At 40.8% G+C, this 16,005-nt stretch overlaps 1 protein-coding gene across 1 annotated transcript in view; it reads right to left on the bottom strand.

The window, feature by feature from the left end:
• Positions 1-6,439: 6,439 nt before the first annotated feature.
• LOC109476777 (putative helicase MOV-10) overlaps positions 6,440-16,005 on the bottom strand; it is a gene marked incomplete at its 5' end in the record, with an annotated part of 30,047 nt that continues 20,481 nt past the window's right edge. Inside the window, 5 exon segments of the mRNA XM_019777797.1 lie at positions 6,440-7,821; positions 11,872-11,987; positions 12,360-12,448; positions 13,315-13,491; positions 13,967-14,394. Of these exon segments, the coding sequence (XP_019633356.1) occupies positions 7,676-7,821; positions 11,872-11,987; positions 12,360-12,448; positions 13,315-13,491; positions 13,967-14,394 (956 nt within the window).

Below are 16,005 nucleotides of genomic sequence, written 5' to 3'. Positions count from 1 at the left end.
CACGATAGACTGGCTACCAGGCTACTACACCGTGGCTACAACCACCTTGGTAGTGTGGCAGAACTATGCCTCCCCTATGGAATGTGACAGTTGTTGTAACCCTGAAACAGACTTAACAGGGGTTCTATATTATCCTTGTGGGTACATGGGTAGTAATAGGTATGTCTGGTGTGCAAGTCTAGGACATTAGCCTATACCAGACTTTCGGAAGTGGCTGTGAAGAGTAGAAACTGGCCCAACAGAGAGAGAAAACCCCAAGTTGGAATGAGGCAAACTGTGGACCAACTCCTCTGGCATGTTATCTCTCTATTTGGCCAATTTCTACTTTTTCCAGCCACTTCCCCAAGCCTGGTAGAGGCTACTAGAACATGATCTTCCTGAACAAAATTTTCAAAATATCAACTTCAGGACAATACTTGCAGCCCTGAAGAGTCTGTTTCAAGACTATCAACGTTTGAGGTAAGAGGAGAGATTACATTCTACAAATTGCATTGAACCGCATCCAATCAAGTCTAAGGATGCCACTAAAAAGCTGTCTCTCAAGGGTTTATAGGCTTTTGTGAAAAACATGCCCTCTACATGTGCCCTCTACATCTACAATTTAATTTGTTGGTTCTCGGATTTGCCTCTTCATTTTTTTCTGATTTGCAAAAAAAATAAAAAATTCTGGTTCTGAATTAACTCAAATATGCTCATATTTTGCACCCAAACAGTTAAGGAAAGTCTTTTTTTCTTCCTAGTTGTTACAGTTTTTCCATCGATCAATGCAGTGGTTTGAGTAAAAGTTCAAAATTAATTGTTTACATATCAACCCAGCCTTTTGTGTTGACTTCATGGCTGCTATCAAAGCATTTGGGGCTATAATATGATGACTGTTTTTATTTTCATTTTTTTTCGCCCTGTTGCTTCATTTTTTTTCTGAAAAAATCCGAGAACCATCAAATTAAATTGGCATAGCCTATAAGGCTGAACAAATGCATGCTAAGACCAGGCTTTAGCTGTACTTACACCTTGTTCAAAACAACCAAATGTCATAGTTTCTGGATCAGAGTCTGCTCTCTTGTCAAGTATCACCACAATCTTTTGTTTCCCAGCACTTTTGACAACTACATCCTTAGAGTTGATATAACAGTAACTGTTAATAAATGACAAAACAAGTCCTCAAAAACTTCCAACAACCTACTCTACAGTAAAAATACCACAACTTATCTAAGGGTCATTAAAAGTGCAACTAAATACCCTAATTTGTTCACATTAGTTCCACCTAGACTATTTCCATAATTAAAACACCTAATTAAGTCCCTATTGGATTTAGAACACCTACTTAACGACCTCTCTGAAAGTTATCAGAGGATCAGCTGATTTGCATAATGTTCTGACCTGCAGTGTGGGCAAAACACCCAAGAGACAACTTCGGCATATACTGTAAACCACAATTTTTTCGCAGTACTTTAAATTCTACTCACTGTATTTTTGTTACCATGAACAAATACTAGTAATTATTCGCCAACTTTCTTTTTGCTGCACCTGCCGGCACCGTGAAGGTACAGTTCTGCGAACATGTCCATTTTTCTCGGACCGCAAAATTTTGCTACCGCAAACATACATGTAATGTGATTTACAGTAAACATGTAGCTCCAGGGCTGTGTATGTAAATTACTGTACTTTATGTTTGCGGTGGCAAAATTTTGCGGTCTGAGAAAAAAAATTGACATGCTCGTGGAACTATATGTTTACAGTGGTGACAGGTGCAGAAGAATAAAAGTCGGCGAATTATTTGTTCGCGGTAATAATAAAATTCTCAGTGCAAGTGACCGCGAATATAAAAGTACTGCGAAAAAATCCTGATGTACAGTAGTTCTGTATCTTTGGTGTGTAGACTTTGCTGATGTGCAGGCATGTGTAAAAGCATGAAGTGACTGTACAGAATTGCACTAAGGTTCAAACAGGTTACTCAAGTCTTGTAGACCAGATGTTGAAAAAGGGTGGTTTAAATCGGTAAAGCTGTGTTCCACGGTATCACCTTCCAACGCATTTAGGACGGGTTGATAGAAACTGGCCACTAGAAATCAACAACTCTTTCAGAGGAATTCGTAAAGGTGACAGTCAATGGCAGTACAATTTACACTATTCTGTAGTGCTGTGGAGTTAGCCTGTTTGAACATACATGTACATGTAATACTAATAGAAGAGTGTAGTTGAATAAAGCATTAAAATTTAAATATCAACCATATGTGACTTTACACTTCAACATGCAAAGACCATGCAATAATACATTAAAGGCATCTAGTGGAATTTCAGGGCGGCAAACCTTAAAATGTTCTGGATGAGGAAATCTGCCTGATGTTGTCATTTACTGCCATTTCTTGGCACATTTTGGCATCATTTCAAACTTGAAGCATTTGAAATAGCCCAGAAACAAGCTACACGAGGCACCTCTTTATTTTTTGTCTATACTGCCCATACATAGCTAGAACCAGCCTACGATACAAAACAAGCAACCATTTTCTGTAAGCAACATCGTAATTTTACCTCACAGATATCAGTATGCTATGGGATAGGGTAACCATTGAGTCAACTTAACTACATTTAAAAGAATGACCAGAAAATTTGACTTTCTTTGAGAATCCAGTTTTGCCACCCTGAAATTGCCTTGGATGCCTTTAAAGCTAAAAAAACCCTTTTTGTCTGGTCCAGTCTACAAGACTGCAGGCAGTAACAGTTTTACATACAAAAATACATCAAACAGGAAAGACAAGGTGCCATCTGAAGAATGGAGAAAACGCTCAAAACCTCTCACAGTCTCCTCTAAATCTCACAAGTATTGCACTCTGTTTTAATATTTCACAGTTATACAGTTGTCTTCTCCATTTTCCAGACGCCAGGCCATACTGATCTAATTTTATGGATGACATCTGCATGCATTGATTTTTTCCTGTTCTTAAAAAAAAAAATCAGCCTGGATACCATCTTTCGTAGTCCATGGTAGCTGGTGACAATAGGGAGCCAGCGGTAACTACGGAGGATGGCACCCTGGCTGCCGAAACTCCACGGAACTCAAGAACTCAGTAAAATGCCGACACAGCATGTGCTGGCTTGTCGTAAAGTCTATCGCAAATTCACAATTATAGTCTAGCTTTGTATTACTGTACATGTGGTTTAGCAACATTCTTTTTTGGCTGTTTTTTTTTTTTCGCATCAGTTTTGGGTTCTCTTCCAAAGGATGTCATCTAAAAAATGAAGTCAGTATGGCCTCACCTATAAGTCTGAAACATATCTGTAAGTTACAAGTACAATGAAATAGAACTTTGTTTCTATCTACACTATGCTGAAAATGTATCAGTTTGAGAGTGATTGTACATGTACATTTGGATGTGCATCTACAATAATTATTGTTTACATTATTTTTTTTCCAGTTCTGGATACATGCACCAAAAGATTTTTTTTCTCAGAAACCTCTGTATTTCCAGCACTTTACTAAGTATTTTGTACAATTCTGATTCAGTAACAAATTTTGAGAGGCACTGATTCATGTATCATAGCTATGAAGGTGCAACATAGAAAAATATTTTTCTGTTGGTGATATGAAATGTAAGCAAAGTAGACTCAGTTATTAAAATGTTTACCTTAACTACATGTACTATACAAGGACCCTTCATACAATCAGGGCTTATAATCCGAAACAACAAAACTTCTTCAATCGGTTAGTAGACAGCATTTAGAAAAAAAGTTAGTTAAGAAACATTTACTTACTCTAGTAAGAACATATTAAAAAGACTTCACCTAATAAAAGTATGTATACTACTCAACCAACAAAACTTACTACAAAACCATATACAGCATCATAGAAATGACAAATGATGCCAACAAAACCAGCTGACTAAATGTCATATATGATAGGTTCGGAAACATGAAAAATTTCAGACAACATTTTTAAACTCTTACACAGTTATGTGTGATAGTTTCACAGCAACAGAACATTTGCATCATGGGAAATATGAGAGCAGCAAAATGTGGAGACTGCCAGGCCTGCTGGAACTTTTCTTCTACAAAGATTACAGCAAAATGTATACATTCAAGTCTTCATCAAAAGATGTATAAAGATTGTATTTTGATTATTTCACAGTTTGGTGTCTTTATATCTGCATGCACCGAGCTGTTTAATTGTTTTTCAAAATGACTAATATAGACACTGGTATACAAATGTAGATATGAAATTGTTTCTTGAATATTAACAGCAACCTTTACAGCAAAAACCATTATAATTCAGGTTTTCACAACTTCAACTTATATATAATGATAGAAGTCTATGATGCATAACTTTGTGTATGTACTACATAGTAAATGCAACAGTATTGAACAAAGTAGATGCAAAAGACTGAACAGTAACAAAGACTGAGGCACCTATATTTCTGTGACAATTATCAGCTACATTTTCCAACAATTTGAGGAAATTTATGAATGAAGAACATCAGGGTTTAGACAGGGCTCTAGCCAGCCCAAATTTTTTTTTTCTGGCACCCTGGGTTCATGATTGTACCTGGGGGTGAGAGTGCTTGCAATCATTTGGTGGCAAATTTTAGATTTCCAAACCCTTAAAAACACAGTTTCCCACATTTTGTGAGAAAAATCATGGGGTTGAGAGTGGTTGTTTGGGTGCTTTTTTTCCATTATATTGTCAATTTTGGCCATCAAAGTTGACGGATTGGTTTCGGATTTTTTCGGTCACATGCCGCAAAGTTCCTGCAATGGACCAAAAAAAAGGGTGCAGGCTAGAGCCCTGGGTTTAGGAATGTCCTGATATACATATATGTACGGTGTGGTGACACAGAAGACCGAATTCCCAAGACAAAGTGAGCTCAAACAGATTATCTGTACATACTGGCTGATCTAGTCTCCTCTAATCTTTGCGAAACATGGGATTATCTAAAAAATTCTTTGTTTGTTTTTCCTCAGCTTTTGAGTGATCTCTCGGGTCCTTGATGACGCTACTTCTCATGCTAGGGGCTTAACGTATGTCCTCCTGTGACAATGCGTTCAACACTGTATAACTTCAGACAGGGCCTCTATACAGGTCCACACAGATACCGCTGCGTTACGCACCCCTATGCTAAGCTCACAAGTCCTAATTCCACATAATCCAATGTCAATTATTCCAGCCGAGTAGTCAAAGTCTACTTCGGTCCCTTTCCTGGAGGAATGTGCTCTGCGATCTGGGTCTCTGTCGGCGACATGCGGGACCCTCCACAGTGAGGTTCTGTTTGTGAGTACTGCATAGATCCACCGCACTGAGGACAACTCAACTGGCACTAAGACTACGGCACGGCCCAGCCTACCATAATACTGGCTACTGACTAGGGGTGGGTACTGATTCGGCTGGACCTGAATAACGTCCAAGAACCCAGTCCATAAAACCTGAAAGTTGTGAACTGATACTTTTTTTTGGGACAAAGTAAACGGTTATATTTTGATATCTTATTACTGGCAATGTAAGGTAAAAAAAATCCAGAATGAACCTAGTTTAGCCTAAATTTGTATGCAGCGTGCAGTGAAAATAACTTAAAAAATTGTGTAATTCCAGTGTAATACAATTTCACCAGTGAGCTTGCACCCAAAATTGGAGCTGTGCACCCAATTTTGGGTGCACTGGTGCATTTATGTTACTAGGTATTTTTGTGCATATCAAATAATGTCTAATAGTAATACAGTAACAGGATATTCTTGGCATCTAAGTGTCAGAAAAAGAATATCTTTGTTGTAGCACTTTTTGAAGTTTTTTTGTAGTAAGATTTTGAAGTTAACTCCCATTTCAGATTCAAGCTCAGAAGAGGAGCAGTAAGATCTGTTACATAGGTTTTGTTTTATATGGTACACCCAAAAAATGTTTGAGCACCTAATTTTTCAGGTTGGGTGCACCAGTGCACCTATTCCCAAAAATGAATTTCGATCCCTGAACAAATGTAATTCAAACACAATTTGACCTCTCTTGCTCTCCAAAATATGATATCAATAGTACGACAGTAATCATGATCAGGCCCAGATCAAGCTGAACCGGTACCCACCCCTATTTCTAACCTTCCAATCTTCAAGGCTGGCCACATAAGGCCACACCAAGTAAATTTTATGGATGACGTCCGCGCGCACATTGATCTTGGCATGTTCCTAGAAAAGAAGAAATTCCGCTTCCTGTAACTATGACCAAAGAGTCACGACAGTGCCGCAAGTCGTCAGATTGACGTGAAACCCGTAGAAGAAAGTGTCTATTACCATCCTGTTTTCACTGTCCACGGTTCCACCTGATTTATTGCTGTTTTGATGATGAATAAAATACTTCTGGCTTGTTACACTGTGTCACCTCAATCAATTCGTGTCCTAACATTTGTCGTCTCTTAGTATATTTCTAATCTAGGCATCTTGTTTTTTAGGGCCCTTCTTGTTTTTTTTTGCCCTCTCGCATTAGATTTAGGGGCCCCAAAGGACGTCATCCATAAAATTTACTTGTTGTGGCCTTACTACAAAATGTATGGCACTCAGCAATCCAACATCCGTACAATACCCATCAATTAGACAGTAAACGACAATCATTTCTACACCTGCCTTTTGACTATCAGCATTTTTGTCAAATTCTCAATTCTAAAAATACGGCAAAATGCCCTAGCAATGACAACCACGTATTGTTTAAAAATCAGACATGTTTGGGTTTAAAAAGAATGTTTTGTTTCAACATCACCATGATTGTAAAAGTTAAACTTCTGCAAGTCAAAGATTTTTGCTTCACACACTGACAGTGACTAAAACTATATTTGCTAAATTTTCTGAATTCCATTGGATTCTTTCTGCTTATTTATGCCAGCAGGTAAGACGATGTACAAATATACCTTCGATGTGCAAATATGACCTTGTCGTGCCCTGATATGGAGCTTGGCACCCTAGCCTCATAGCAGGCTATAGAACTGGGGGTTTGTCTTCAGCTGTTTTTTGTTTAGCCCGATTCTAAAAACAGGGGTAATTCAACTGGGCCAGCTATGTTGTAGTATATGGAATCAGAAAATAACACATAAGAGCTCCCAAAGACCCTGAAGACCCCCAAACCCCCAGTTTTTGGCATGCTATGGAGGCTAGAGCTTGGCAGCCCAGGTCAGGACTTAGACTCGTCTGAGCGGTAGACTTCACCGATGTCTCAGACATACCTGACATAGTGCCTGGTCTTTTCTGTCAACAACCCTTCCCAGTGATGATATGTTGGGGCTCAACACGGTTAAATATCATGTCAACTGCCAAAGGCAGACACAAAAATGTTTGCAGATGCCTGAAGCGATAACGATCATTCTCCATGTACCAACAAGGCCAACTGATGGCAAACTTCTGACTGTGTGTAATCATGATTTTTTTTGTGTGTGTGGTTTTTCTTATCCCATGCTGCTATACATGTAGGCGTTTGTGATAGCATTTTATGATTGAAACTAACTGCATGTAAAGATTTCTGACACAACTATCACATATCTTCCACCAAAATCAACAGTGGATGACTCAACATTTGAAAATGTTAACCAGGAAATTATGTTAATTCTCTACCTCTTCTCTTGCTCAATTCTTTCCTTCTTTTCTAGCCCATCATCCATCTTCTACGGCCATTCCATCTTTCGTCTTCACTCCTTCTGGGAAGGCTGTTCCATCAGTAGCCTGCCCCCCAGGAAGGCTGGACAAACTGCTCTGCGGCACTCATCTCGATCTTCTCCCAGTCTCCATCACTGTCCTCTGAATCCTCTTCCTCTTCTGCTTCCTCCTCCTTCTTCTCATCATCATTGTCCTTCTCTGGCTCTGGAATAACAGGTGAACAACATTGTTGTCAGTTGAGGTGAAGGCTTTAACACTAGCTACACATGGGGGTTGTGCTAGCTGTCTTGTTTGATTGTTTGCTTAGGGTGTCCATTAGTGTGAATTTCACACTACTCGTCCTGGAGTCTGCAGTGAATAATCAGATTAGTATTTGGACCATCGCACACGGGGGCATGCCCCTACTCTTTTCCGAAAGGTGTGGGTTCCGAAAGGTTCTTTAACGTGCGTGGGGTGTGGCTCTCCCCAAACATGGACCTCCATTTAACATCCAATCTGAGGGACATTCCTAACCAAAGCTAGGTACTCATTTACACCTGAGTGAAGTGAGGAAAGTCGTGTAAAGTGCCTTTCCCAAGGGCACAAGATCGGTGACAAGGTGGGGTTTGAACCCGGGATCTCTTGGTTCTGAGCCGAAGACGCTACCGCTACGCCACACGACCCCACCTTGTCTTGGGTTTAGGTAGTCAACTTGCTGATGATTCTGCTACATGGGTGAATCACCAACTCTGCACTTTATAATTTGCACCATTGCAGACCGGAGCAAGCCCTGACCAATTTTCGAAAGGTGTGGTGGGTTCTTTAACGTGCGTGGGGTGTGGCTCTCTCCAAACACAGGACCTCCATGTAACGTCTTATCCAAGGGATGTCCCTAACTGAAACTACAAGGTACTCATTTCCACCTGAGTGTAGTGACAAGCCCTGAGTGGTAAAAAGCAGTACTGAGACAATGTACAGTACAAAAACTAGCCCACACCACACATCTGCTTGGAGATTAAGAGAGTGCCATCTTGGTATATAGCTCTGCAATCTGATTGGTCCATGACTTTATCATATTATATTAATTTTCTTATTCTAATTGGAAGTGGTCAGAGTTCTGTTAGAATAAATTTAGCTTTGACAAGTTAGTTCTCTGACAGCTGCACATTAAATGCGTCACTAAACTCACTACACTGTAAATGTGCCCCTTACGACATAATTGTTACCCATGAAAACTGTCATGAGGAATCACACATTGCTGTTATTTGCGCCATAGTTCACACCAGAATACCACCCAGGTTGCAGGGTACGGTAAATACTGTAAATCACGATTTTTTTCATGGTACAATGTGGTTTGCAGTTTTTTGTGGTACTGTACTGTGGACTACTTTTAAAATTAGTACTGTGAAGAAATAATTTGCTGACTTTCTTTTATTCCACCTGCCGCCACCATTTATTTATGATGATTTACCACATTTGTGGAAGGATTGACATAACAGGTGACTATCACCTTTTCAAAGATGTCAAACCTGAGACCAGACTGTAATGTTTGAACCACTCACACCGGGAAGGTCCCCTACTCTTTTCGATAAGTGTGGTGGGTTCTTTAACGTGCGTGGGGTGTGGCTCTCCCAAACACGGGACCTCCATTTAACGTCCTATCCGAGGGACGTCCCTAGCCGAAGCTAGGTACTCATTTTCACCTGAGTGAAGTGAGGAAAGTCGTGTAAAGTACCTTTCCCAAGGGTACAACGTCGCGGCGCATGTTCGGACTTGTTCGGGTACGACCCGGAATCGAACCCGGGTCTCCCCGTTTCATAGTCCAGTGATGTACCACTACACCACACGACGCCACCATGAACCTAGAGTTCTGAGAACATGTCCATTTTTCTCAGACCGTGAAGTTTTTCTACAGCAAACATGACGTGATTTACAAAATGTACAGTAAGCCACAACATGTACTGTAGTTGTCTTTGTCCTTGCTCTTTGACCTACTGCCCCTTCAAATGACTTTTGTATATTTTGGTAAAGTAGCTCTGTGAAAATAGCAAAACACAACAGTTTTTGTGTGCAACAAGAAACAAAACAAACAAAACTTTTCCACAATATCAACCTCATAATTGGACATTGCAAACTTAACATGTTTGTATGAGAAGCACTTGTTCTTGAATCAAAGTTACTACTACATCAGGCCAGCCACACCAATTTAATTTCTTGGTTAACGGATTCGCCCCCTTCATTTTTGCCCTGAACAGTTGAAAACAGTCCTTTTCTTCCTAATTGTTACTGTTATTTCAACTTTCAATGCAGTAATTTCATTAAAAGTTCAAAATTGTTTTAATTTTCAACCAGCCTGGTGTGTGGCCTCAGTACATGTAAATTTCTAGCCTCCTTCGCAGTCTTGTTGGGCGTGGGCGTAATTTTTTCTGTGAGCGACGCGAGTAATATGCCGCCGCGAGGGACGATTTGCTGCCGAGGGACTTTTGCAACGGAGAGAAGGTTCCCGCGCTCCAACAAGACTGCTTCCAATCGGCGACTAGAAAGGACCTCGGATTAAGCCAGCCTTTCATAGAGGCTATTAACATGTTCGTGCAGGTCCAATTCACATGTTCGCGCAGGTCCAATTCACATGTTCGCGCAAGGGTAATTCACAGATACGCATGGAGCGCTCGCCTTTTGTCAACGGTTGGTTTTATTAGCTTGCGTTATAGTGGAAGGTTCCAACAGAGAAAGGTTGAACATTGGTAATGTTACAACAAAGGCATTGCTGTGCATATTTAAGCATCCCATGCAAACAAACCAAGACAAACTTTGCAGTACTATTTTTGCTGGTGAAATGTGCCATTCTTTTTATTACACAACTTGCTGCGGAGCGGTGCGTTACCCTCCTATGACCAGTGAGATCAACCCGCCACCAAACAACATGGCGGCACTTTGTTTATCTGTCCACGTCCCCCAGCAATATCGCTTAGCTTGCGGGTTCCTGTGTTAAAGTTGTTTTTCGTAGCAGCAATGACTACGGGATTTTGTCGAGTGGATAGGGCTCGGTTTTCGGGATGGTTGGCGTTCTACCGACGGGTTGATCGGCGACCGCTAGAAAGTTGCAAGTTTCGGCTCGTCGAGGAATGGGGCGTAAACACCTCCCTGCACTGGTGGCGTTTATTGCGGGAAGTTCACACATCCATGCCAATCGCTCCTAAGTGTTTTTTGATAGCCCTTTTAACTCGCCGATTGGAAGCAGTCTTGTTGGAGCGCGGAAACCTTCTCTCCGTGGCAAAAGTCCCTCGGCAGCAAATCGTCCCTCGCGGCGGCATATTACTCGCGTCGCTCACAGAAAAAATTACGCCCACGCCCAACAAGACTGCGAAGGAGGCTATAAATTTCAGCAAATTGTCAGTTTTAAAATTAAACAGGTGTCACATTAAGATATATTGGAACAGTTGTTGTTGTCTTACTGTATACAACACTCTGAACCATCTTCTGTGCCTTTAGTAAGAAAGGTGTCAATGAAAGTGTCAAACATACTGTACTGAACAACATCCCTGGCCTGTTCAAATGTTTCCTGTATTGTCCAACATGTCAATCTGAGTTAAAAGTACAGTATGTCTCACTGATGACTGCAGCAAATATAAGCATCCTTGACATCCATGCAAGTACACAGTAAAATTTTATAGAAAACAGCATGACTTTAAAAATCATCCTGCTGACTTACAGCCAAATACCAGCCACCATCGTCAAACCTCTCAACCAACCCCCAAATGTTTAAAACATTTTGCAACAATCGGCTAGCGCAGCTGAATAGTAGCCAAATTTGGGCCGACTTACTCCTAACTTGACCTCCCTTATCCCTATGAACCTGCTAAGGCCACACCAATTTGATTTTTTGGTTAACAGATTTGCCCGCTTCATTTTTTTCTGATTTGCAAAAAAAAAAAAAAAAAATTCTGAATCAACTGCAAAATGCTCATATTTTGCCCTGAACAGTTGAAAACAGTCCTTTTCTTCCTAGTTGTAACAGTTATTCGAATTCCATCTTTCAATGCAGTGGTATCATTTAAAGTTCAAAATTCATTGTTTAAATTTTGAACCAGCCTGGTGTGTTGACTTGGCTCCTATCGTACCATTTTGGGCCATAATAAGATGCCTAGGCCTGTTTTTATTTTTATTTCTTTTCGCCCGCCCACTCCCTTATTTTTCTAGAAAAATCCGTTAACCAAGAAATTAAATTTATGTGGCCTAAGTTTCATCATGATCTAGAAGGTTAGTACACCCTACCTTGATCATCCAGCCCCACAGCTGCCAGCCTCTGTGTGATCTCCTCAGCTTCGTCCTCTGCACTCTGGAAGTCACACCCCACATACGCACCGTTCCTCATGCAGTACTCCAGGAAACTGCAAGAGGGAGTAGATTGTAGTAGAAAATGTGTGTTGAAGCGTGTGAGTTAACAATTTATGTCCTCTATCATTTCCATTAATTCCATTGCAATTTCAGGGCGGCAAAATGAAAAATATTCAGGATTAGGAAATCTGGAATCCATCCCCATAAGCTATAATGTATTTGCTGGTTCTACGGGTGGCGGTCACTCTTGACAAATTTAAACTTATCATTATTGTGAACAAATAATTCACAGCTTTTTTTTTCAGACTTCCTCTTTTTTGCACCTGCTGCCACTGTGAATGTATACAGTGTAATGGAAATTTGCAACAGACAAGTAATGTGAATTACTGTTACAGTATCTCATTGGCCACTGTGCCATTACTTACCTGTTCCAGTGCTGGTCTCTGCTCAGAACGTTGGGGTTTCCCACTACAATCAGCAGGGCCTTGCTGCGAGTGATGGCGACGTTAAACCTCTGTATACAGAAGGAGGGATGAAATATTATAACTTACGGCCACACCAATTTAATTTGTTGGTTCTCGGATTCGCCTCTTCATTTTTTTCTGATTTGCAAAAAAAAAAAAAAATTCTGGTTCTGAATCAACTCAAAAATGCTCATATTTTGCCCCCAACAGTTGTGGAAAGTCCTTTTCTCCCTAGCTGTTGCAGTGTTTCCATCTATCATTGCAGTGGTTTGATTAAAAGTTCAAAATTCATTGTTTAAATATTAACACAACCTTTTGTGTTGACTTCATGGCTCCTATCATAGCATTTGGGGCTATAATAGGATGCCTAAACCTGTTTTAATTTTTATTTTTTTTCGCCCTGTCGCTTCATGTTTTTTCTGACAAAATCCGAGAACCAACAAATTAAATTGGTGTGGCCTACAGTTACATTAAACATCAGGTCTTGCTATTGGACCACCTATTCTGAAAGAAGCTCCAACCATGTACAGTTTTGTACTGTTACATCTCTTGAGAGTTGAGGAATGAACTAAAAAGTCATTCTAACCTAGAAAGGTAACATTTGCAAAGCAAATGCATAATGTTTACCATTGAATATGGTCTCCTCTTTTATCTCTTACTCAAACACATTCATATACTAGTATATGGTGACCGGAGTCTAAATCCCTCCTACTATAAAATTGCAACATTGTGTAACCCAACACCAGTTACCATGGTGACAGACAGCCTGGTTCAGGTCATTGACCAGGACTGGTCAGTGTTTGGGACAGAAGAAGAAACAGCAAAAACAATATGTTTTCCTTTTGGTAAAAATAATAAACACACTGATTTAGGTTTCACACTGAAGTTTCTTGTGAAAGGTTCATCATGGTCTCACCTTGGGGTTCCTAAGGAAGCCCAGTTTGAAGTCCACGTCCATGGGGAGGAAGTCCGGGTTGCTGCGGACTGTGGAGATGATGATGATGCGCCTCTCCTCTCCCTGGAACTCCTCCACTGATCCCACCTTGATGTTGCTCAGGTGATGTGCCTTCATCATCCGCTGTATCTTGTTCACCTGGAAAACAATGTTGATGGGAGTAATCTAATATGTTTCTATTCTGAAATGTATACATGTAGTACTTTTTCAGGAAGCTAAGTCGTGCATTTACTAAAGAGCAGCAGCATGATAGGGCTAGAAAATTGAGTTATCTCAGGATTATACAAGTATATAGAATGTCACAGACTGTCTTTCAACCAGTGTAGAGGTGTTTTTATAAATCTCTAAAAAAATGAAAATTTGACTTGAAATGAAAAAAAAATGAAGCTGTAACAGAACACATAACCCAGGGTTAAAAGTTCAAAAATTTTGGGGGGGTTGAATACCATTATGACCCCCAACTGGCTTTGGGACTACAATGTATATGCTTGGATTGTGCCAAAAGTGCTGTTAACTTCCTTCTGTACCTGACCCCTACACTGTAAAAAAAATTCTGAAGAGCCTCAATCTGAAAAGGACGTTTAAAAAATCCAAAGAGCATGATCCTACTGACCTGTTTCCTGTAGGGTGATATGATCCCGATCTCCTTCTCAGTGATCTTGATGCCGAGTCCCTTGGCGTCCAGCAGGTCCCTGGTGTACCTCAGCACGGTCACCACCTCCTCTGGGTTAAAGAACGACGGGCTCCGCTCCTCCCGCAAGTCTTCTCCGACCACTCCGTGGAAGACGATCGGAAAGCCCTTCTTCGGGAGAAGATCCAGATCACAGAGAGATTCGCGGGCGAGCTTATCGGCACACGGTATGAGCTCGCCGTCGTAGAACGCTATGTTGGGCAGGCGGAGGATGGCCGGGTGGTTGCGGTAGTTGCGGAGGAGTTTGGTGACGAAGCGGGGGTCGTAGGGCACGGCGTGGCTTCCCGGAGCAACGGGCTTCCGCTGGTAGAGGTCACAGGTCATCATGTATCGCTCCAGCAGAGACACGTCTGATGGGAAGAAGGATACCATACATGAGAAAGGTCATCTCAAAATAATGTAAAACTCTACAGTAACTATACAAAACTGGTTGTAGAAGACTAAAATGGCTTGGCCATGTACTAAGAATAAAAACCAAATCAGCTTTAAATTGGGAGACTCATTGGGTAAAGAAGCAGAGACAGACCCAAAACCAAAAAAGAACTGTGAGTTGTGACCTGGTGCCCATGGGATTATCCTGGCGATCAGAAGGTGGCCAAAGACAGACCCAGATGCAAGAAAAAAGTCATGACCTATATCATACATTGTATGTATGTCTCGCAAGGGATGAACAGGATAAGTAAGTAAGATGCATAAGGAAACACCACAGCAGACAGGGTGCCAACGATATGTTTAAAGCCCCTGTTACACATTCACGAATTTGGCCTCCCTATAGCCGAATGCCCCCCAATGTCCCGCTAATTCGGCTATTATTTGGCTGTGCCAGCTTAATGTTTGAATTGTTAGGTTTTTTCCATCTACATGTACAATGTATCAATGCACTCTCGTTTGATGAAAAGTTACAAAATTCAATGTTTGAATGAAACCAGCCTGGTATGTTGACTTCATGGCTCCTATAGCATTTGGGGCTATCAGAAGACGCTTAAATTCTGTTTTAATTTTTTTTCCCTGTCGCTTCACATTTTTCTTAAAAAAAAAAACTTTTTTGAGAATCAACAAATCAAATTGGTGTGGCTTTAAACTCTAGCACAACCTCTGTACTGCAAGTACCAGACAGTGAGTAGAAGGCCCCCGCCCCAGATCAAGCAAAGCTAGCCAAACAGAGATAACTGGTGTCATCAGCACAGCACTATTTGCCCTTGTACTTATCTCCAGTATAGTTGTACTTGTGGTGATCAATTTTCACCGTAGGACAGATTTGGGTCAGGTAAAGACTAGGATGCACACACAGACAGGCACTTAACAAACTGTAGGATGTATTCCTTACACAGGAGCTATTGAACACCCTGCTCAACACGAGTGATACCTGTATTGACAGTGGGTCAGGTGGACATACAAAAGGTGCTGATAGGACTCAACTCCTTACCTAGTGTTGTTCTACAGAGACAGCGAGGCCTAGGAAAAAGAAAGTTGTGTTTCTTGTTCCACAACCGACCCTTAAATATTCGCTTTTAAAGTCAACTATATTTTTAGATTTTATGAATGTACAAAGTTCGTTCGCAACATGATGTTAGAATAAGCCTCGCAATTCAGCCATCATAGCTGCCAGGAGGCTTGTGTGTACTTTGTCTTTTTTTGTTCTTGTAATAAACCATTCTACTACTACTACTCACAGAACCCCACCAACCCTAGCCTATTTTTTGGATATCTGTATCTGTATCTGAATCTGTATAGCCGGTATAACCACCCTTTGACATAACACACCTCCAGCTTTGCAGGCATGTGTTACAGTGGCAGCTAGCTATAGTCATCGAACGACTAAGTCTTGTTACAGGTAACCCTTGAACATCTAACTCTAAACACTATTTAAAGCTATCTAATGACGATGACCATACTGTGCTTGCTGGCAGCAAGTTCCACTCTGTGATAGTTCTACGAAAGAATGAGTTTTTGAACACCTC

The sequence above is a fragment of the Branchiostoma belcheri genome, unplaced genomic scaffold, assembly GCF_001625305.1.
Source record: "Branchiostoma belcheri isolate BF01 breed outbred unplaced genomic scaffold, Haploidv18h27 scaffold39, whole genome shotgun sequence".
In the NCBI taxonomy this organism is placed as follows: Eukaryota; Metazoa; Chordata; class Leptocardii; order Amphioxiformes; family Branchiostomatidae; genus Branchiostoma; species Branchiostoma belcheri.
The sequence above is the reverse complement of the archived record's forward strand: the minus strand, read 5'-3'. Positions and strand labels throughout refer to the sequence as shown.